Source organism: Oncorhynchus tshawytscha, linkage group LG09, assembly GCF_018296145.1.
Source record: "Oncorhynchus tshawytscha isolate Ot180627B linkage group LG09, Otsh_v2.0, whole genome shotgun sequence".
In the NCBI taxonomy this organism is placed as follows: domain Eukaryota; kingdom Metazoa; phylum Chordata; class Actinopteri; order Salmoniformes; family Salmonidae; genus Oncorhynchus; species Oncorhynchus tshawytscha.
The window spans coordinates 79,616,664-79,640,424 of record NC_056437.1 but is presented as its reverse complement, the minus strand read 5'-3'; the positions used below and the strand labels follow the sequence as shown (position 1 = coordinate 79,640,424).

At 41.0% G+C, this 23,761-nt stretch overlaps 2 protein-coding genes across 3 annotated transcripts; both read right to left on the bottom strand.

Moving 5' to 3' along the window:
- Window positions 1–26: 26 nt before the first annotated feature.
- LOC112258845 (WW domain-binding protein 11) lies at window positions 27–6,522 on the bottom strand. Its single transcript, XM_042327582.1, is given in 14 exon segments — window positions 27–870; window positions 909–1,019; window positions 1,022–1,075; window positions 1,332–1,523; window positions 1,660–1,944; window positions 2,155–2,277; window positions 2,433–2,660; window positions 2,770–2,921; window positions 3,031–3,164; window positions 3,288–3,484; window positions 3,612–3,705; window positions 3,799–3,830; window positions 4,086–4,172; window positions 6,304–6,522. Coding segments are annotated over 13 exon segments (2,109 nt in total). The 5' UTR covers window positions 4,150–4,172; window positions 6,304–6,522; the 3' UTR covers window positions 27–427.
- A 7,165-nt stretch (window positions 6,523–13,687) lies between these two features.
- Window positions 13,688–19,867, bottom strand: LOC112258846 (matrix Gla protein). 2 transcript variants are annotated; one of them, XM_024433464.2, is made up of 5 exons: window positions 19,728–19,867; window positions 16,836–16,927; window positions 16,702–16,731; window positions 16,359–16,461; window positions 13,688–14,230 (listed from the first exon to the last, which is right to left on the bottom strand). In XM_024433464.2, exons 2-5 carry the CDS (start codon window positions 16,894–16,896, stop codon window positions 14,080–14,082), a joined length of 345 nt encoding a protein of 114 aa, XP_024289232.1. In that variant the 5' UTR covers window positions 16,897–16,927; window positions 19,728–19,867; the 3' UTR covers window positions 13,688–14,079. The 2 variants fall into 2 exon arrangements, with proteins under 2 accessions (XP_024289232.1, XP_024289234.1); XM_024433466.2 differs by having other exon boundaries at window positions 16,836–16,930; window positions 19,728–19,842.
- Window positions 19,868–23,761: the final 3,894 nt, after the last annotated feature.

Here is a 23,761-nt window from a genome sequence, read left to right as displayed (position 1 = left end):
AAAAAGATTGGACTGAAAATAGTTAATTGAGTTTAAGTATTTATTTAGTTGCAGGTCTAACCATTTCAGACAAGCATATGCACACTCATTTGGATTTTCCTACAAACACCTGACAAAACACCCCCCTTCTTTCTTTGAAATCCATTACGTTTCTCAGTTCAACAATAAAATAAACATTTGACAGTCATAAAAAAACACTAGCTTTTTCACAAAGATTGAACCAAATTATCATAGCCATGTACAGTAAGTTGGTAGGGAGGAGATTCTAGTCTCATTGTGAAAAACAAAGCCTTTCTGCTTCATTTAGAGGAACCAATGTGTTTCTGAACAGCATCTGCTTGATGGTATCACTAACACTTTCTTCATGGCCCCTACTGTTCATTCCTTCTCAACACCCACCCTTTTCACCCCACAGCCCTTGTCAGTCTCAGAGGAGTCCTTCCATCTCCCTCATGAAGGCCTCATACATCTGGTCCTTGGTCTTCATGTTGGGCTGAGAGACTGGGCCCATCTGAGTAGGGTTGGCCAACCCCATGGGGGTAGCCATCGACTGCTGCTTCTGGCCTCCCACCCTTTCATCTCTTCTTCCTCTCTTTTCCATAGGCCCTCCTCCGCTCCCGGCCCCTTTATCCCTGCGCACCCTCAGCGCCGTGGGCACGAAGCGGGTGACCTCTGTCTTGGGGTTGATGATCTGGGGTTTGGCTGAGATGGTGGCTCCGCCACTCCCCTGGCCTGTTGCCAGATTGCTGCCTCCGGCTGAGATAGAGGTGATGTTGGCCCGCTTCTCAATGGTTGGTGCATGGTGGTGGCTGGTGGGGTTTACGCCCGACGGCAAGGCACTTGTCCCCGGGGGAGGGGGCATCTGCATCCCTGGGCGCATGGACATAGGCATGGAGGGAGGGGGCAGCATGGAGGCATTGGGGTTGCTCTGGGAGCCATCCGGGTTGGAGCCGGGTTTCTGGCGGTGGACGATGCTGGGGGAGCACTGAGGACGTTGGAGTTAAGCGGCGGGGGAAAAGAGAGAGGGGAGGGGCGAGTTGGCGTGGGGGGCCAGATCGTGGAGGAGGGGGGATACCTACAGAAAGGGAGAAGAGAGGAGATTAGAGTGGGGGGAAATCCTGCTCTATGCCCATGCTTTGCTGCCCAAAATATATTTTACATTAATTTTAGCTTGTGCCATGTTGACATATATTTTTATTACTGTTAACTTTCGGTACTACTGCATAACTGTCGTTATGTTTAAAAAATATGTATGTTTTGACAATGTTCCGTGTTTAAGGAGAAGGGATAAAGTCGTGAAATTCCAATAAAAGGCACAAAAATACATCCACACATACCTGGGGGAGCTGGGGGAGGCAGTCTGGGTGGGGGTCCCCGGGGTGGAGGACCAGGAGGGAGACCTGGAGGGGGGCCTGGGGGAGGGCCAGGGGGACGACCTGGTGGGGGTCCAGGGGGCAGTAGCCGGGGCATCGGTCCCCTTGGACCACCTAGCATACCAGGCGGCCTCAAAAACGGGGGAGCACCTTAGGATGACAAACAAGACATATCATATGACATATCACATCATAGTGCTTTGTTTTAGTCATTTGATAGTAATGAAGCAACGTCATACAAGATGACACTGTACTCCAATCATTACTACACATAAAACCAAATAACCTGGAGGAGGGCCGGGAGGCAGGCCAGAGGGCGGACCAGGAGGCCTCATTGGAGGAGCTGGGGGTGGTCCCAACGGTGGAGGCCCTGTTCCTGGTGGACCCTGCATGTGTAGAGGTGGTTGCTGTCCTCCCATTGGTCCAGAGGGTGGAGGCATGCGCTGATTGGGTATAAGATGAGATTGGTTGTCGCCTGGTGGTCCCCTATCCTCGATGTCGGAGTCGTCAGAGTCAGTATACTCCTCCTCAACTTCCTCTTCCTCCTCTTCATCTTCAGGGATGGACTGCCCTGTAGACAAATAATAAAGGGGATGAGTGAGAAAGGGATGAAGGAAGAAATTATAACCTAGTTCCCATGGAGAAATCATCCTCCATACAAACCTCTTTAAATTACATCATTCTCCAAAATAGTGTCAACAATCCAATCATTCATCTGCATCATCAAATCCTGCTGAAGTGTGGTAGTGGTGTTGTGTGCAGACTGAAGGAGATACAGTACCTGCCATCCTAAGCATCATAGCCTGCAGAGGAGTGATGGCCTTTTTCTTCTTCACAATCCTCTTCTTCTTGCTCTTCTCCCTGGGTGTTGAGGGGGGCATGTCTGCAAACCGCACACTGCGTCCTGCAAAACATATCACACAACCTTGTGTAAAACGCCATATCTGTGTTATCATTCTTTAAACTACAACACCAAGTAGTGCACAGACTTGAAGACTGAACCCAACACACTTGGGGTGATCAAGAAAGCACATATGCGGACAGGGCTCTGCCTCTCACCTGCATGTCTGTCCCCTCTGTCCTCCTCTCTGCCCTTCTCTCTATCATCCTCCGTCATCCTCTTGTCAACCTCGCCTCCGTCATCCCTCTCTCCTTCACTGTCCTCTTCAGAGTCGCTGTCGTCTTCCTCCCCATCGTCTCCATCGCTCTCGCTCCCACTGTCCCTCTCTCCTCCCATCAGCATAGTGTCCATGGCTTTCTCCATGTCAGAGGCCTGGTTGGATGGATCTGGTTGTAGGCAGAGAAAGGTGGATTTGGATGAGAAAGTAGAATGAAGCATATTTATTCCTCCTGATCCCATGTGCAAACAAGCAATAGTGAGGTGTGTGTGCAGTACCTGTGTCTGCTGCGAACTGGGCCCTGCGTGAGGCGTACAGTGCCAGGACCTGAGACGGTGGGGGGCCAGGTGGGGGCCCCGGGGGTTTCCTACCAGGGGGTAACCGAGGGACGCCTGCCACCGCTGCAGACATGGAAGCACTGATCCCCTTACTGAGAGAGAAAGAGAGAGTGAGAGAGTGTTTACAGAGCAGCTGGTAGGGTTGTGGTATGGTCCATAGGAATGATACTGAGACAGCACTAAATTCAGGGGAATGCCCACCTAAACGAGGAGCCCTTCTTCAGGATGGAGGGAGGCTGGGCCCCAGGCAGGGGGATGTCCTGGATCAGGATGCTGGAGGGGGCGTGGGGCATCTCTGGGAGTGGGATGCTATCCACCTCCACCAGTTCAGCATTCTAGTTGACAGAGCGAGGAAGAGAAAGTGAGTAGTGAACAACAGCAAAAAATGATGACATGATCTCAGCACTGCCTGGTTTATCTGTGCAATTCATACATGTTGATCAGCATAGCATACACACCTTGACTGAGTCAAAGTAGAGTGACAGCTTGCCGCGATTGCTCTCATAGTCCAGCTCCAGTTTGCGTAGCTCCTTGTAAGTGTCCGGGTTCTCTCTTTCGTACAAACGTACGATGCGCTCAAACGTCTCCCGTAGCTTCTTCCTCTTGTCCCGCAGCACCTTCTCATTCAGCAGTGGCTGCTGCACAGGGTTGAACTCTGGCACAGAAAAAAAGAGATAGAGAATGGATGTGAACAGGAGAAAAGATAATGATTAGCAAGATCTTTTTGGAAGACAAATAACAAAACGTAAAACCTTGTTTAAAACCCGTTTGCAATGGCTCACCCATTTCATCCAGCTTCTCCATGTCTTTGATGATCTGTCTGGGGTCCTTCATCTTCAGTACAGCTGTTCTCACCATCATCCTCTGCTTCTTGTTCTGTGGTGCAGCAAAGACGAACACAGTGAGATTTATAGACAGACTACAAAGTCAACCTGTCATTGACATTCAACTTGTCAGCCAAGGTCTTACCTTCTTCAGCTCCCGTTTCCTGGCCTCCTTCCCTGAAGAGGAAAAGGCACCGCATTAAGTTTGATGTAGAACCTGTTACCTTACAGCTCTTCTACATTGATGCCTTTACTATTGTTCATAGTGCTGCTGAGCTCAATAACAGACACAGAAATGATTTTCCTTTCACAGACATGGGATCCCCTGAAGCTTAAGTAACAATGGGTGTCCTGATGTGGTCATGCTCAAGGTGAGGTGAACGTATGATGTGAGCGGTCACATGACGACGGAAAGGGTATGACGTTACTTACTGGCCTGGTCGGTGGGGTTCATGAACTTCCCACTCTTGGTGGAGGAGGTCGAACGTCGCCCCATGGTGATGGCGTGTCTCCTTCACCCTGCCAGGGAAGATACAGTATCAACTTATTGGAATCAGGAGAAAATCTATAAGTTATACTTCTAAGATAGCTGCTGGGATGGTGTAAATACAACTAGGCTGTATTACACACTGCGATGTATATTCCAACCAGGAGCCCCAGCCTGCTCTGCTCTTGCTGAATAAAAACTTTTCTTTGTGTGATTCCTAACCAATGGCTGCGCTGTGTAGACCTACGGTGGCAGTTCAGAGGGAGAGTTTTTGGGCTTCTTCCCAAAAAAATGCACTCTTGCGCATGAACAGTGTTTCCCAACCCTGGTCCTTAAGTACCTCCAATAGTACACATTTCTATTGTAACCCTGGACAAGCATACCCGATTCAACTTGTCACCTAATCATCAAGCCCTCAATGATGTGTGTTTGTCAAGGGCCACAACAAAACAGTGTACTGTTGGGAGTATTAGAGGACCAGGGTTGGGAAACACTGCTATAGCCTATCTTCAGTTAAGTTTGAGAAGGAGAGCACAAAGATGAAAAGGAATGCTGGAGGTCAACTTTTATAGCTTGCTACTACTATATGGGTTTCTTGCCCATGATGTAGGCCTATTTATCAGAGTTATTGACCTCACAATAAGCCGGATTCGAGTAACTTACATTGTGGTGCTGAAATGAAGCAATCAATCGGAAATGGACAGCTCATGGTGCTGAAAGCAGGCAAATTCAAATAGGCATAATTCATTTCAACAGTCTTAATTTTAATTAGTTTACTAACAAGAGGACTTTGTGTTGGAGCCTATTTAAAAAATAAGAGATAGGCCCACCTGGTTGGCAGACTAACTTAGGCTATAGGCTGCTATGTCAATAGATTTGTTGGTCAATTCCACCATCCACTCTTTAAATAACAGCACTTCACTGACAAAACCAAGACTCAAATTGATGGGGTATGAGACGGTATGCCATAGACCTGCTTTTTATTGAAGAAAATTGCAAAAAAGAAAAAACAGATCTGATTATATAAAGTGATCTATAACAGCGCTTTGGTCCGCAATGCTTTATGCTAGAAACAAGCTGTAAAATATCCAGGAAAGACATGATTCCGATGCATATGGGGATATCATTGTTTCTAGCATAAAGACAAAAAATGTCCTTTGCTTGGGAAGTAATCATATTCTGTCACTACCAATTGATTAAGTTATTCACTTTCTATACAATATAAGATGTTTAAACCCAGACAGCTTTTAGGTAAACGCTTGTGACCTTCTCTCGTTGGGTTGAGCTACAGAAGAAGAGTAGCGAGCAGTTAAAGCTGCCATTTTTCTGCATCGATCTACTCTGCCTGGGGTGATAAGTTAGGCCTAACTTTGGAAAGCACCATGCTCAGATTCCTAATGAGGTCTCAGATTTTATTATTTGCAAACAGGGGCAGTTTCATTGCAAACAAGACACATTTCTTTGGCATTGGATTAATATGATAAGATGAACACACAGGCATATGTTCATTCTTAGCCTGTAATTTTGGAAAATGGTACGGTATTAAACAAATATTAATATTTAAGGCTCTGGTCTGTCCAATAGGTGAGGGTAAACGGTAGACATGTTCTCTGCTATCCACTTTGTTTTAATTATTATTTTAGGTATAGGGGAGGGTCACTCGTTTTTTGCGTTCAGGGAGGGTTTAGGTAAAATATATTTTGCTCTAGGGAGGACCATCCATTTTCATTTCAGAGGTCCTTTTTATACAAACGTTCACTCTCTTGCTGCGATTAAACCAATAATGAATTGCCTTTTGACATTGTGCTGGGAAACATACTTGTACATACAAGTTCGTCTCCCAGCACAATGTCACAAAACAATTATTGTTTGAATAGCAGCTAGTCAGAAGTATACGTTAACTAGTCCAAACTAACGTTAGGTAAATTAGCTAGAAAACCTGTACCAGTTCTAATGTTAGCTAGCCATAGATAATGCAAATACTCGCCAATACTAATTTGCTGAAATGTTAAATAGTTAGCTAGCTAGCACATTTTGTAACCAACGGTAGCTATGTCACCAAATTCTGCAGGTTTCACATCAGCATAACGTTAGCTAGCTAAATTAGCCAGTCAACTAGCTCGATAAACAGGTAACGAAAAAGCTAACTTGAATTGACTCTACCTTTATCCACGTGAAAACTGTGGGCAGTGCGCCTTTCCCCTTTCTTACTTTCCAATCGGGTGAATTGTCAACTATAAATAACGTTGCCTGTATCAAACTAATGTATGTGATACCCTTTTAGATCACACTGACATAAACACTTTTGGCTAATTGATGCCGTCCACCATGTTTTGATTGCCGCGAGCTAGGGCGGAAGTCTCGTGTGAGATAAACCGGAAACACCAAAGAAGAAGGTCAAACTAAATACGCTCAACCCCCCCCCAGTGGCTGACCAAGTAGACTGCAGTTTTGCACTCAAGTCTTTGCTTCATGTCTGCAGTTTTGGGTGAACCTGCAACCTTTGCTACTGCTACTGTTACGAATAGCCTACGCTTCAACCAAGTTCTCTTGCAGGTGAGTGAGTGCCTTTTGCATTTTATGATACATTATTTTGTGGGTAGAATGGCCAGGTTAAACTAATCTTAAGGCAAGATGACCTTACATACAGTTGAAGTTGGAAGTTTACATGCACCTTAGTCAAATACATTTAAACTTAGTTTTTCACAATTCCTGACATTTAATCCTAGTAAAAATGCCCTGTTTAGGTCAGTTAGGATCACCACTTTATTTTAAGAATGTGAAATGTCAGAATAATTGTAGAGAGAATGATTTATTTCAACTTTTATTTCTTTCATCACATTCCCAGTGGGTCAGAAGTTTACATACACTCAATTAGTATTTGGTAGCATTGCCTTTACATTGTTTAACTTGGGTCAAACGTTTTGGGTAGCCTTCCACAAGCTTCCCACAATAAGTTGGGTGAATTTTGGCCCATTCCTCCTGACAGAGCTGGTGTGACTGAGTCACATTTGTAGACCTTGTTCGCACACGCTTTTTCAGTTCTGCCCACACATTTTCTATAGGATTGAGGTCAGGTCTTTGTGATGGCCACTCCAATACCTTGACTTTGTTGTCCTTAAGCCATTTTGCCACAACTTTGGAAGTATGCTTGGGGTCATTGTCCACTTGGAAGTCCCATTTGCGACCAAGCTTTAACTTCCTGACTGATGTCTTGAGATGTTGCTTCAATATACCCACATAATTTTACTTCGTCATGATGCCATCTATTTTGTGAAGTGCACCAGTCCCTCCTGTAGCAAAGCACCCCCACAACATGATGCTGCCACCTCCGTGCTTAACGGTTGAGATGGTGTTATTTGGCTTGCAAGCCTCCCCCTTTTTCCTCCAAACATAACAATGGTCTTTATGGTCAAACAGTTTTATTTTAGTTTTATCAGACCTGAGGACATTTCTCCAAAAAGTATGATCTTTGTCCCCATGTGCAGTTGCAAACCGTAGTCTGGCTTTTTTATTCCGGTTTTGGAGCAGTGGCTTCTACCTTGCTGAGGGACCTTTCAGGCTATGTTGATATAGGACTTGTTTTACTGTGGATATAGATACTTTTGTACCTGTTTCCTCCAGCATCTTCACAAGGTCGTTTGCTGTTGTTCTGGGATTGATTTGCACTTTTCGCACCAAAGTACGTTCATCTCTAGGAAACAGAACATGTCTCCTTCCTGAGCGGTATGGCGGCTGCGTGGTCCCATGGTGTTTATACTTGTGTACTATTGTTTGTACAGATGAACGTGGTACGTTCAGGAGTTTGGAAATTTCTCCCAAGGATGAACCAGACTTCTGGAGGTCTACCATTTGTTTTCTGAGGTCTTGGCTGATTTCTTTAGATTTTCCCATCATGTCAAGCAAAGAGGCACTGAGTTTGAAGGTAAGCATTGAAATACATCCACAGGTACACCTCCAATTGACTCCAATGATGTCAATTAGCCTATCAGAAGCTTCTAATGCCATGACATCATTTTCTGGAATTGTCCAAGCTGTTTAAAGGCACAGTCAACTTAGTGTATGTAAACTTCTGACCAACTGGAATTGTGATACAGTGAAATATAAGTGAAATAATCTGTATGTAAACAGTTGTTGGAAAAATGACTTGTGTCAAACTCACAAAGTAGATGTCCTAACCGACTTGCCAAAACTATAGTTTGTTAACAATAAATTTGTGGAGTGGTGGAAAAAACAAGTTTTATTGACGCCAAACAAAGTGTTTGTAAACTTCCGACTTCAACTGTCAATACGAACATTGGCAGTGATGACCAAGTTAAATGCCCCAGCATTGGGAACATTTATGCAATTGAACAGGTAGATAGATATGTTTGTTCACGCAATATAAAATGCAATGTAGTCTAAATGTTTTCAGCTGTCATAGATGTTTTATATTCATGAAGGTGCTGAAGATCTGTACATGTAACTTTGCTCTTTCAATATTTCAATAAACAAAGTCAGCAATGTCAAGCCAATGGAACTGTTTGCTCCACTATAGTTGTATCAAGGTCTTTACCAGCCTTTGATACCACAGAGGGCATTTGTTCAGGTCTCCATTAGTGTGTAGCCTAATCTGTTTCTCATTTGTTCTCTTTAGGAAATGACAGATCTCGCACAATGTATCATGTTATAACATTGTTAGAATATTGTTATGTAATATGAAATCATTTTATGAAAGACATTGTTTAGATATTTTTGTTGACCATGCTACACTACAGAATATTACGAAATAGTTCTCTTGATAACTTCCCTTTGTTCTCTTTCTCTCTTTCTCCCTCGCTCTCCCTCTAACACCGTATCAATTTATACTTCATTTGTTTAGATTTAATCAGATGTTTCACCCTCAGAACATTACACCTACTTCTCTCCAAAAAGCCTTGCAGAATGGAAGTTGGTTTGTGGAGTGGGTTGACATCTAGTATGGGATTGGTCCATAGAATTCGGTGTAGGCAGCAATGATCCCAGCTGTGTCCATCAGGTTCTCACACCAGTAGTTAAGCTCACACACCTCCCTCAGACTGGGAATGAAGGGGTTGGGCAGTTTCCATAAAATAAGAGGAAGAGGTGAAAGAAGAAAGGGGGGGGAAACAACATAGATGAACATCTAGATACTATCCAGTGTGAAGAAAGAGGCTTATATAATTAACATTTCACTCCATAACAACAGGAAATTCCCTGAATATTTGTGCACATTTCATCTTAAATTAATCTTAAATTAAGTGGAAATGATGCTTGTTCCTATACAAACATTGATTAACAGCAAAACACATACACTGAGTGTACAAAACATTAAGAACACCTGCTCTTTCCATGACATAGACTGACCAGGTGAATCCAGGTGAGAGCTATGATCCCTTACTGATGTCACTTGTTAAAGCCACTTCAGTCAGTGTAGATGAAGAGGAGGATACAGGTTAAAGAGGGATTTGTAAGCCTTGAGACAATTGAGACATGGATTGTGTAAGTGTGAAATTCAGAGGGTTTGAACAGGGTACGGTAGTAGGTGCCAGGCACACCGGTCTGTGTCAAGAACGTCAACACTGTTGTTGTTTTTACACTCAATAGTTTCCAGTGTTTATTAAGAATGGTCCACCACCCAAATTACATCCAGTCAACTTCACACAACTTATGACACCTTGTAGAAAAACAACCTTGTGTGCCAGGCTATCAGATGACAGACAGGGGACTACAGAACAGTACTGTACCACTCCAGCTGAGTCAGGGACAAGTCTGCAAGGGCAGTGCCGTCTCTTTTCTGTCGCACCAAAGTGGAGGCCAGGTCCTTCTTAACAAACACACCTGTAAGGTCATAGAACATATTCACTTTTTAAAACGAGAGAAATATAAACAAGTGTAATCCCACTGCACTTAGAATAACCATGTTCAGTGCATCTACGACTGGTCATCAACATTACAGTACACACAATCAGACCCCTGCCATTCTGGTACTAATTATCCTAGTGTTGTTTCTTACCCACTCTTTTCTCACTAGCAGGCTTTGAGGCAGTAGGGGTAGAGGAGTCTATGTAGACAGGAAACACTATTGTACATGATTAATCATCTCGATCTGAAAACACAACTACAACATTATAAATTGTTTACATGTTTTATTTATTCTTTAACATTTATATGAAGTTTAATTATTTATTTGATTATTTTCCTTATTCCATTTATGCTGAAATCCTAAAAAGAGTTGCACATTTTGCACAGGTGCAAAACCTTGACTTAACGCTGTCGCTCTATCTCTGCTCTTACCTCCAATAGAGTGGCACACACATGCCAGAGCAGAGAGGTCAAGGATGGCCAAGGTCTTCATCTTTCTCTTTGCTGTTGGTTCACGATCTGGACGATCAACAAGTATGAGACTTAGACTGTTCTGTCTTGCCTTGTCTCTCTCACCAGTACATGAACACACACTCAGTTTATAGTTATGACCCTCACAATATCTTGAGTTGTGATTGGTTGAGGAATCATGTATCATACACCCACAAGCAACAGCAAATGTACACTGGCACCTTGAACAGATACACACACACACACACGCGCACACGCACACGCACACACACACACACCCTGAATTCTCAAATAATTGTTGCATATATTCTAAACATTCGAAAAAACATTCTACATTTATGCTTCATCATATTTTTTGGTGAGGTCATGCTTTAAAATTATTATTATTATTTTTTAAACCCCATGAAAAAATAGTATGACACCTTTTATATTTAACTGTTGTAAAAACATATGTACATGTCTCTAATAATTCCCACACCTACAGTGGGGGCCGAAATGTACACCCTTGATGAAGATGAAATGAATAATTATTTTACAGAGTTAAATTGTAGGCTCCAAAAATGTGGAAATTAAATCATTATTTTACAGAGTTAAATGGTATGCTCCAAAAATGTGGAAATTAAATCATTATTTTACTGAGTTAAATGGTATGCTCCAAAAATGTGGAAATTAAATAATTATATTACTGAGTTAAATGGTATGCTCCAAAAATGTGGAAATTAAATAATTATATTACTGAGTTAAATTGTATGCTCCAAAAATGTTGAAATGGTATTATTTTATACTAATACACAGTGGTGGAAAACGTACCTAATCGTAATACTTGAGTACAAGTAGAGATATCTTAATAGAAAATGACTAAAGTAAAAGTGAAAGATATCCAGTAAAATACTACAAATACAAAAGTATTTGGTTTTAAATATACTTAAGTATCAAAAGTAAATGTAATTGCTAAAAAATGTCCCTTTTTTTTTGTTGCATACAATATAGCTCAGTATTTGAATTATTTATTTTATACAGTCATTTTTGCTCATCTTTATCAAGGGTGTCAATAATTTCGGACCCCACTGTATAAAGACAACACTCCTTTAAATTTGCAGTACCACCAGACAACCTCAAGAGGTCCGAGTTTTAAAGCATGCCCACACGACATCCTATTCAAACCACTAACTAACTACTGGTTGATAAAACCATATGATACTAATCGAACAAGACGAGAAACCGACATCCGTCATTATGTGACAGACTTTTGATCAGAGGTTTTGCTTTTTTATAACAAACCACAGTGATTTCCTATATGAAGAAACTGAAAGCAATTTTTAGATTGATTGTTGATTGTACATTCATTCACCAGTAATACACATATTATGGTATATCCAGTGCCTGTATGGAGCATTGATAGGCATATAAAAACTAAAACACATAAATTGTTCAACTACTAAAGTAGAACAAAATTCTATTCTATTCGGCTCCATTCTATTCTGCTCCATTATTTTCTATTCTGCTTCATTCGATTCTATTCTGCTCCATTATATTCTATTCTGCTTCATTCGATTCTATTCTGCTCCATTATATTCTATTCTGCTTCATTCGATTCTATTCTGCTCCATTATATTCTATTTTGCACCATTCTATTCTATTACTTGTTGCCTTTTCCCAACTCATGTTCAACTTCTTAAGTAGCACATTATTGCTTGACAGCATTGCATAATGTAGAGACCTCACCCTTAAGGGGTGTGTAAAGACCTTATTGAAAGACCTCACCCTTAAGGGAAATGTCCCTCTATATTTTGCTCTCTCAGTTTCTTTCCAAGTCGGACTTCTGGGCCTTGACAATGTGGGGTGTAATTTCAGCGTCTGTGTAAGTGCTGATGTCGTTCCTCCATATAGAGACAAAGTTCAGAAATCTATCCTAGCAAAGCCTTCATTATGAACATTTTGGTTCTGCGGAATCACAAAAAAAACATCAATGTGACTGCCCGTTCGTGGGCAGTGGTGGAAAAAGTACCCAATTGTCACACTTGAGTAAAAGGTTAGATACCTTAATAGAAAGTTACTTAGGTGAAAGTCACCCAGTAAAATACTACTTGAGTAAAAGTCTAAAAGTATCTGGTTTTAAATGTACTTAAGTATCAAAAGTAAATTGAATTGCTAAAATATACTTAAGTATCAAAAGTAAAATGATAAATAATTTTAAATTCCTTATAATAAGCAAAGCGGAAGGCACCATGTTCTTATTTTTTAAATGTACGGATAGTCAGGGGCACACTCCAAATCTCAGACATTATTTACAAAAGATGCATTTGTGTTTAGTGAGTCCGTCAGACCATAGGCAGTAGGGATGGCCATGTGTTCTCTTGATAAGTGCGTGAATTTCACGCATTGAAAATGTAGGGAGGACTTTGGGTTGTCAGGGAAAATGTATGGAGTAAAAATAACAATATTTTCTACAGGAATATAGTGAGGTAAATAAAATAAAATAATATAAATAATATAAAATAATATAAATAGTAAAGTACAGATACCCCCCCAAAAATGACATAAGCAGTACTTGAAAATATTTTTACTTAAGTACTTTACACCACTGTTCGTGGGTGTGCCATGACCAGATCCAGTGTGATGCTTGTGTCTCTCTCATCTTCTAGAGACTGACATTCACTGTGTTCAGGTGACCTCTGGTTCTTATGGTACGGTAAAGGAGCTGCATCTTGTCAACAAAACCAGTGACCAGCTGACTACTTATTTTTTGTATGTGACCTGGGAATTAGTATTTTCTATTGATACCATTGATGCTCCCATTTACAAAAGTTAGGGGAAAAAATACCAAAAATATATACATTTACATTCCAAAAGTGGAAGATGAGGCCATACAAACTACTGGATTATCAAACAAATAGTAACTGACTTTGAACATAATTTACACTTACAGTTTAAAAACAGGTGCAAACTTTGTCATGCTGGTGCAAAAATGTAGCTTCCCTTGGCTTTTATTGTTTCCACACTACATTTTTCTGATTTGTTGCTACCACACTGGTCAAACTGGGACAGCTATTAGCGTCCACACATCTGCTCCCAATTCAAAATCATATTCAACTGAAATTTGGCAACACGTGGAACCAAATGAGGTGGAATTCTATAGCCCACAAGTAAGGTTACTAAGCCCCTCTGAGGAATATCGTGACACCATAGGATTTAGACAATGAATGTAAGAAACTCTTCAAAACCACTTTTTAATACATATAAATACATATGGGTTAGACAGAGACTGTTGTCTTAGTGTGGATGGAAAAAGGGAACAATGGAGGTGGGTGTGAAGCTAATCTTCACAAACACAGATTTCTGAAAGCAGTTATTCTTTGAGGGTGTGGTGATTGTGAGTAGGCTATAAAGTTATACAATAAATGGCGCTTGAATTATATAAATGCGCAAGATTATTGGATCACTATATACGTAATTGATTTACTGATATGTTTTCATATATTTGTCACATCTCTTTCACTGTTACATCACCGAACCAATATCCTGTTACGTAATGTCAGAGTGTGTTGAATGAGCGTACAGTAAATCAATAGCAGGAATAATTGCTATGATAAGATGGACAGGGACTCAGAATCCACGGGTCCCCGTTGTGCCTGGGTTCCTGGCTCTAAAATATCTCTGATAGGCCAGCTGGTAACCATAGTGATGGGCAAAGAAGCGACAGGGAGAGTAGTCCTCACATGTCTCTGTGCGCCTCTCCGCTGGAGACTTCATTGTTCTGAAACACAGACACAAGTCAACTACAATCACAGTCAACCATTATGAAACACAGATAAACAAAGAACACAGAGGCCTACAGTGCCTTCAGAAAGTATTCATATTCCTTGACTTTTTACACATTTTGTTATGTTACAGACAGAATTGTAAATGGTTTAAATTGATATTTTTTCTAAAAACATGTTTTTAGAAATGTTAGCAAATGTATTGATATTTAAATACAAAAATAACCATTTACATAAGCATTCACACCCTTGAGCCAATATATGTTATGTTATATATGTTGTGTAATATATGTTCGCAAAATAAATGTACAAATCCATGTTATTCAATTATTGCACCCACACTGCTCGCACGCGCCAACAAGCGTCTGCGTTACCAAGGGCTAAAATGGAAGCCATTCCTATTTCTGGCCCAGATCACGCTGAAAGTTCTGCCTCTCCTATCTCCTCATTGGTTTATAGAAGCAGGTACCCACGTGCCTTCTCCTCTTTGGTTATACCCACGTGGGTGATTGAAAGACTAACTGTTTTGCCGGTAGTCGTGGTAAAACTATGAAAGTTTAGATGCAATCACCATATAAGTTCAACGATGAAAAAGCCTGGAAGGAGGAGAGATGACTAGAAACGATTCATGTGTGGATTCATTTGTCAGAGTAGAGGACCTTGTGCAGTTCAGGTAAAATAACAACTCAATGTTTATATCCCAGGACAAATTAGCTAGCAACAGCAAGCTAGCTAAATAGTACAAATTAGCTAGCAAGTGCAAGCTAACTAGCTAAATTGCCATACATGTTTAATGCTTTTTGACCTGTCCCCAAATTAATGTAATTGTTTCAGAGTTTGTTTTGATATTTTAACCTGCGTGTCGTGATCGCGTTTGGTGTAGGGGAACAAAATAAATGTATTCACGATAGCGCACGATGGCGCACACGCACAGCCTGTTTGAGTTCCGTGTAAGAGCTTTGTACACCTGGATTGTACAATATTTGCCCATTATTATTTTCAAAATTCTTCAAGCACTGTCAAAAGAGTTATTGATCATTGCTAGACAACCATTTTCAAGTCTGGCCATAGATTTTCAAGCAGATTTAAGACAAAACTGTAACTCGGTCACTCAGGAACATTCACGGTCTTCTTGGTAAGCAACTCCCGTGTAGATTTGGCCTTGTGTTTTAGGTTATTGTCCTGCTGAAAGGTGAATTAATCTCTCAGTGTCTGGTGGAAAGCCGACTGAACCAGGTTTTCCTCTAGGATTTTTTTTCCTGTACTTAGCTCCATTCCGTAAATGTTTTATCCTGAAAAACTCCCCAGTCCTTAATACATGCATACCCATAACATGATGCAGCCACCACTATACTTGAAAATACAGAGAGTGGTACTCAGTAATGTGTTGTATTGGATTTGCCCCCAAAATAACACTATGTATTCATGACAAACAGTTAATTGCTTTGTTTTGCAGTTTTACTTTAGTGCCTTGCAAACAGGATGTATGTTGTGGAATATTTGTGTTCTGTACAGACTTCCTTCTTTTCGCTTTGTCAATTAGGTTAGTATTGTGGAGTAACTACAATGTTGTTGATCCATCCTCAGTTACTCCTATCACAGCCATTAAACCCTGTAACTGTTTTAAAGTTACCATTGGCCTAATGGTGAAATCCCTGAGCGGTTTCCTTCCTCTCCGGCAACTGAGTTAGGAAGGACGCCTGTATCTTTTGTGGTGACTGGGTGTATTGATACACCATCCAAAGTGTAATTAATAACTTCACCATGCTCAAAGGGATATTGAATGTGTGATTTAAAAAACTTTTAAAAAACTACCAATATGTGCCCTTCTTTGTGAGGCATTGGAAAACCTCCCTGATCTTTGTGGTTTAATCTGTGTTTGAAATTCCCTGCTCGACTGAGGGACCTTACAGATAATTGTATGTGTGAGGTGAGGTGAGGAGATGAGGTAGTCATTCAAAAATCATGTTAAAACCTATTATCGTACACAGAGTGAGTCCATGAAACTTATTATGTGGCTTTTCTTAGCACATTTTTACTCCTAAACTTATTTAGGCTTAACATAACAAGGGGTTGAATAGTTATTGATTCAGCTTTGACATTATGGGGTATTGTGTGTGGTACCTCCTGTAAGTGCTGCCTCTTGATGGAGTGTTGTAGGCACTTCCCCTCTGTGGACTCTGTGGGTTGATGAATGAGTTGGCTCGGTATGGACTGACAAACACATCTGGAATGTAATGGAATTAAATAAAACCATTTTATTAGAAGAAATTATCCCCATCTCAACAGGGGCGGGCATACAGATTTCAGTGGCAAAATCATATTGAATTCACTGAATGGCCTAATTGGTCTGGAATTCTAAATCAGATGAAATAATATTTTTACAAATTTACAAATATAAGTGTTTTTATAATACATCAAATGTGTGGGAATGTTTTACTGCCATAAGAATCTGAAGGTCGATCACCTTCAAAGGATTCTGTGCTTTCTTGAGAATCTGTGGAAAAGAAGGGGAAAGTTATCCGTGACTTATCACTGTAGATCACCAGGTTTTACTGAAAAGATTCTGAATTGACGTAGCGTTGATTTGTAGAAATGTACCGTAGCAGACGCAGAGAGAGATGGTGACAGACAGGGCCACACACTGGAGGAGAGTCCTCATCCTCAATCTGGCTGTCTGTCGGTCTCTTGGTCTGCTGGAGAGAAGACTGATGTTAAAATGTGTCATATGTGGCATGGAGGGAGTGCATGACATTACTGTACGTTAGGGACTGTGACAGCTATAAAACAAGTGAACTGATGGTAAAGAGTCTACATGGGTCTGTATGTGGGTTCATGTACATGTTAATGCAGCCATAAATCCATTGACTACACACTATTTCTCAATGTCAACAAAAATAATAATATCTAGGCCTATACATTTATGTATTTCCAGAGTAGAGGGCAAACAAACATATTCCCAAAACCAATGTTATTTTTGTATGACTGGATTTTAGGGTCCCTTGTGATGTACAGACAGGAAAGTACAGGGTTTCTATGGGCGTACAGTGCTGTGAAAAAGCATTTACCCCCTTTCTCATGTTCTCTAGTAATTTCTGATACTGAATGTTATCAGGTCTTCAACCAAAACCTAATATTAGATAAAGGCAACCTGAGTGAACAAATAACAAAACAATTACATACTTGTTTAATTTATTTCATAAATAAAGTTATGCAACACCCAATGCTCCTGTGTAAAAAAAGTAATTGCCCCCATACACTCAACAACTGGTTGTGCCACTTTGAGCTGCAATGACTCCCACCAAATGCTTCCTGTAGTTGTTGATCAGTCTCTCACATCGCAGTGGAGGAATTTTGGCCCACTCTTCCATGCAGAACTGCTTTAACTCAGCAACATTTGTGGGTTTTCAAGCATAAACTGTTCGTTTTAAGTCCTGCCACAACATCTCAATTGGAATTAGGTCTGGACTTTGACTAGGCCATTCCAAAACTTAAAATTCGTTGCTTTTTAGCCATTTTCATGTAGACTTGATTGTGTGTTTTGGATTATTGTCTTGCTTCATGACCCAGCTGCACTTCAGCTTCAGCTCACAGATGGATGGCCTGACAGTCTCCTGTAGAATTCTCTGAGCAGAATTTATAGTTCCTTCTATTAAGGCAAGTCGTCCAGGTCCTGAGGCAGCAAAGCATCCCTGAACCATCACACTACCACCACCATGCTTGACCGTTGGTATGAGGTTCTTACTGTGGAATGCAGTGTTTGGTTTTCGCCAGGCATAATGGCACCCATGTCATCCAAAAGGTTATACATTTGACTCATCTGTCCATAGAACATTCTTCCAAGATTCTTGATGATCATCCAGGTGCTTCCAGGTGTTTTTTTGGAAAACCTGAGTCAACGTTTTGGATGGGTCCCATCTGTTGAAGATCTGAAACGAGGACTTGAAACGAGCAGTTCATGCTTGAAAACCATTTTATTCGAATTTAAGCCCTGTTTAAGCCAGGGGGTTCTAAGCTAACTTATGAATTGTTTTAAGATGACCATACTAAGGATTATTTAGCTTTGATTTTGAATTTTAAAAACCCTTAGGTATCAAAGAAATATATAAAATTATTGGATGAAACATTTAATGTGTCATTACTGCTATTAGCCATTAGAAACACATTGAATAACAGATTCACTACATGGAACAACATATAGTCCCCCCAAAAATCATCTAAAGGAAGTTTGTTCTGAAGTGTCTGTCCTATAGCTGAGAGATATAAAAAGTATCAGGAAACCATTTTTATTTATCCCCTTATTTTAGGCACTAAACTATCTCCATATATACTTCCATTAAACTGGTATAAACTGGTATTTGTAAACTTCTTTTTATCGAATATTAGGTTTTGGTAAGATCTGATAACATTCAGTATCAAAAATATGCAAAAATAGAGAAAATCAGAAAGGGGGCAAATACTTTTTCACGGCGCTGTATATGGGTATACTGTAGTAACTAGTCAGTGCCATTGCTGAATGATGGGGGAGGGAGAAAAACAGTCATAGTGCTGGCAGCAATGGAGCAGTGACACACACACACACACACACACACCTAATCTTAACCAAAAAACCTAACCTTAACCCTAAACCTAACCCTAAACCACGTCCCCACACACACACACACACACGCACGCACGCACGCACACACACACACACACACACACACACACACACACACACACACACACACACACACACACACACACACACACACACACACACACACACACACACTTTGCCACGTTTTTGACACCTGTACAAATAGTCAACAAGACCCCAACCTTGCGAACAAAAACCCCCACATTCACCCACATCCATGTGCCCCATGGCAGACCCTCTCTGTCGCCTCATGTGTTTATAGGGTAGGATGACAACCTGGTACAACGCCCCTCCTTTACATACCCAATGGCACATGTCACCCCCCAGGCATGGGGCACAGCTGGCCCACAGGGAGGGAGCTCACAGACCTTACAGGCAAAAGGGTTACGAGGATATCAATGAGTGGGTGTGTTTGTGTTAGTGAGGTGCTGACAGCATCGTCTGCAGCCTGACGAACACACAGCAGGCCCTGAGACCCCCCCCCAGGCCAGAATGTGCTCACCTCACTGGAAAAAAAACTTTACCATGCAGGATGCTACTAACCCACAGAACTGCACCACCAGGCTAATGACCCCTATTCACTCAGCACTCAGTAGCACATCAAACAAACTGAAGGCTGTCCCCATGCATCTCACTGGATCACTGTTTTAATGGATCCAAGTCTGTTTGTTTTGTTAGTTACACTTCATTCTCGGCTGCAAAAAGTGACAGCCAATATTTACACCTAAACATTAACCTCCTTTATGGGATTTCTGTTAGAGTTAAGTCAAAGTTACCTATATCAAATGTATATCTTGTTTTTAATATATTGTGGATAGTATATTGTTATGTAGCTATGAGATAGTTGTACTTACCCTAAGAAGATAGTTATGGTGTCAACTCTCTGGTAAAGTCTCTTTCAGAATCCCTCTCTCTCTCTGGGGATATTTCTTTATTCTGTTTAGCAAGGCTTTTATACTTTTATACCTCTTCTCCCCCCACCCGTCTGTTTCCCCCTACTCCCTCTTTCTCAGCCCTCCCTCTCTCTTTCTCCTCCCTTCTTCTTTCTATCAGCCCATTCCACCTCCTCAATCAGACCACACTTAACTCACTCTCTCCCTCTCTCTTCTATAAACATACTCACACGTTAGCTGAAAAACAGATTATGGAAAGGTGGAGTGGAATGAAGCAAAACAGAGAGGGTGTAAACAGAGAACGAGAGAGGTATGGAGGAGAGGAATAGAGAGGAAGGCCAGTAGCGGAGTTACCTGCTCTATCACAGCTACCTGACAATATTTACTGCTGTTTACCAACATGACAGCATGGTATGAAAAGAGCAAGTAGAATACAAACTCCAAACTCCACTATTTATCATCAACACTTCACAAAAATGTCATGTAGAACTTTCACTGTAGTGCCAGTCCTTGTCCTTTCATGTTTTTGACTGCCAAAACAGTGTTCTTAACTGCATAGTGGGGTGATGCATTTATTATACTAATCATATATCTAGGGCTATTTGAGTATAGTTCTACAGTTGTATGTAATAACCTCTTTAGATTTAATCTCAGATGAGAATACAAATCCCTTATGCAATCTCACTTAAGGTTTCCTTATGCAATCTCACTTAAGGTTCCCTTATGCAATCTCACTTAAGGTTCCCTTATGTAACCTCACTTAAGGTTTCCTTATGTAACCTCACTTAAGTTGGAATGTTCTAGGAATAACTCAGTGAAACCAGACCTGCCCAAAGGGAAACAAACAGAAGGTGAAGAGCAAGGCGGATACAGTGCCTTCAGAAAGTATTCACACCCTTTGACTTTTCCCACATGTGATTGTGTTACAGCCTGAATTTTAAAATGTATCAAATGTAGATGTTTTGTCAGTGGCCTACACACCATACCCATGATGTCAAAGTGGAATTATGTTTTTCGAAAAAGTTTACAAATCAATTTAAAAAACTAGCTGAAATGTCTTGAGTCAATAACTACACCTAAATAGGTTCAGGAATAAAAATGTGCTTAACAATCATGTAATAAGTTGTATGGACTCACTCTGTGTGCAATAATAGTGTTTAACATGGTTTTTGAATGACTACCTCATCTCTTCATCTCACACATACAATTATCTGTAAAGGTCCCTCAGTCGAGCAGTGAGTTTCAAACACCGGTTCAACCACAAAGACCAGGGACGTTTTTTCCAATGCCTCACAAAGAAGGGCACATACAGTGCCTTGCGAAAGTATTCGGCCCCCTTGAACTTTGTGACCTTTTGCCACATTTCAGGCTTCAAACATAAAGATATAAAACTGTATTTTTTTGTGAAGAATCAACATCAAGTGGGACACAATCATGAAGTGGAACGACATTTATTGGATATTTCAAACTTTTTTAACAAATCAAAAACTGAAAAATTGGGCGTGCAAAATTATTCAGCCCCCTTAAGTTAATACTTTGTAGCGCCACCTTTTGCTGCGATTACAGCTGTAAGTCGCTTGGGGTATGTCTCTATCAGTTTTGCACATCGAGAGACTGAATTTTTTTCCCATTCCTCCTTGCAAAACAGCTCGAGCTCAGTGAGGTTGGATGGAGAGCCTTTGTGAACAGCAGTTTTCAGTTCTTTCCACAGATTGTCGATTGGATTCAGGTCTGGACTTTGACTTGGCCATTCTAACACCTGGATATGTTTATGATTGAACCATTCCATTGTAGATTTTGCTTTATGTTTTGGATCATTGTCTTGTTGGAAGACACATCTCCGTCCAGGTCTCAGGTCTTTTGCAGACTCCATCAGGTTTTCTTCCAGAATGGTCCTGTATTTGGCTCCATCCATCTTCCCATCAATTTTAACCATCTTCCCTGTCCCTGCTGAAGAAAAGCAGGCCCAAACCATGATGCTGCCACCACCATGTTTGACAGTGGGGATGGTGTGTTCAGGGTGATGAGCTGTGTTGCTTTTACGCCAAACATAACGTTTTGCATTGTTGCCAAAAAGTTCAATTTTGGTTTCATCTGACCAGAGCACCTTCTTCCACATGTTTGGTGTGTCTCCCAGGTGGCTTGTGGCAAACTTTAAACAACACTTTTTATGGATATCTTTAAGAAATGGCTTTCTTCTTGCCACACTTCCATAAAGGCCAGATTTGTGCAATATACGACTGATTGTTGTCCTATGGACAGAGTCTCCCACCTCAGCTGTAGATCTCTGCAGTTCATCCAGAGTGATCATGGGCCTCTTGGCTGCATCTCTGATCAGTCTTCTCCTTGTATGAGCTGAAAGTTTAGAGGGATGGCCAGGTCTTGGTAGATTTGCAGTGGTCTGATACTCCTTCCATTTCAATATTATCGCTTGCACAGTGCTCCTTGGGATGTTTAAAGCTTGGGAAATCTTTTTGTATCCAAATCCGGCTTTAAACTTCTTCACAACAGTATCTCGGACCTGCCTGGTGTGTTCCTTGTTCTTCATGATGCTCTCTGCGCTTTTAACGGACCTCTGAGACTATCACAGTGCAGATGCATTTATACGGAGACTTGATTACACACAGGTGGATTGTATTTATCATCATTAGTCATTTAGGTCAACATTGGATCATTCAGAGATCCTCACTGAACTTCTGGAGAGAGTTTGCTGCACTGAAAGTAAAGGGGCTGAATAATTTTGCACGCCCAATTTTTCAGTTTTTGATTTGTTAAAAAAGTTTGAAATATCCAATAAATGTCGTTCCACTTCATGATTGTGTCCCACTTGTTGTTGATTCTTCACAAAAAAATACAGTTTTATATCTTTATGTTTGAAGCCTGAAATGTGGCAAAAGGTCGCAAAGTTCAAGGGGGCCGAATACTTTCGCAAGGCACTGTATTTGTGAATATCCCTTTGAGCATGGTGAAGTTATTAATTACACTTTGGATGGTGTGTCCATACACCCAGTCACTACAAAGATACGGGCATCCTTCCTAACTCAGTTGCCAGAGGGGAAGGAAACCGTCTGGGGATTTCACCATTAGGCCAATTGTAACTTTAAAACAGTTACAGAGTTTAATGGCTGTGATAGGAGTAACTGAGGATGGATCAACAACATTGTAGTCACTCCACAATACTAACCTGATTGACAAAGTGAAAAGAAGGAAGCTTGTACAGAACACAAATATTCCAAAACATGCATCCTGTTTGCAAGACAATGTGGCACATTACTGAGTACCACTCTCCATATTTTCAAGCATAGTGATGGCTGCATCATCTTATGGGTATGCTTCTAATCGTTCAGAACTGGGGAGTTTTTCAGGATAAAAAAGAAACAGAACAAGCACATGCAAAATCCAAAAAGAAAACCTGGTTCAGTCTGCTTTCCAACAATTCACCTTTCAGAAAGACAATAACCTAAATCAAGCCAAATCTACACTGGAGTTGCTTTCCAAGAAGATAGTGAATGTTCCGGATTTGACTTAATTCTACTTGAAAATCTATGGCAAGACCTGGAAATGGTTGTCTAGCAATGATGAACAACCAATTTGGCAGAGCTTGAAATAGTTTGAAAATAAATTTGGGCAAACGTTGCACAATCCAGGTGTGGAAATCTCTTATTAGGGTTTTCACATATAGTCCCCTTTAAAATAACCTATCTCAGTCCTCTTTAAAGTGAACTCTGTGGTAAAAAAAAAGCTAGATCTCAGTTCTCGTTGTATTCACACTGCCCTTGCCTTTGAATGAGGACTCAGCTGCCTGTTCACTGCCTGTTCACCCCGCTACCATCCAGAAGGCGAGGTCAATACAGGTGCATCAAAGCTGGGGCCGAGAGACTGAAAAACAGCTTCTATCTCAAGGCCATCAGACTGTTAAACAGCCATCACTAACTCAGAGAGGCTGCTGCAAACATAAAGACTCACTAGTCACTTTAAACGATGCCACTTTAACA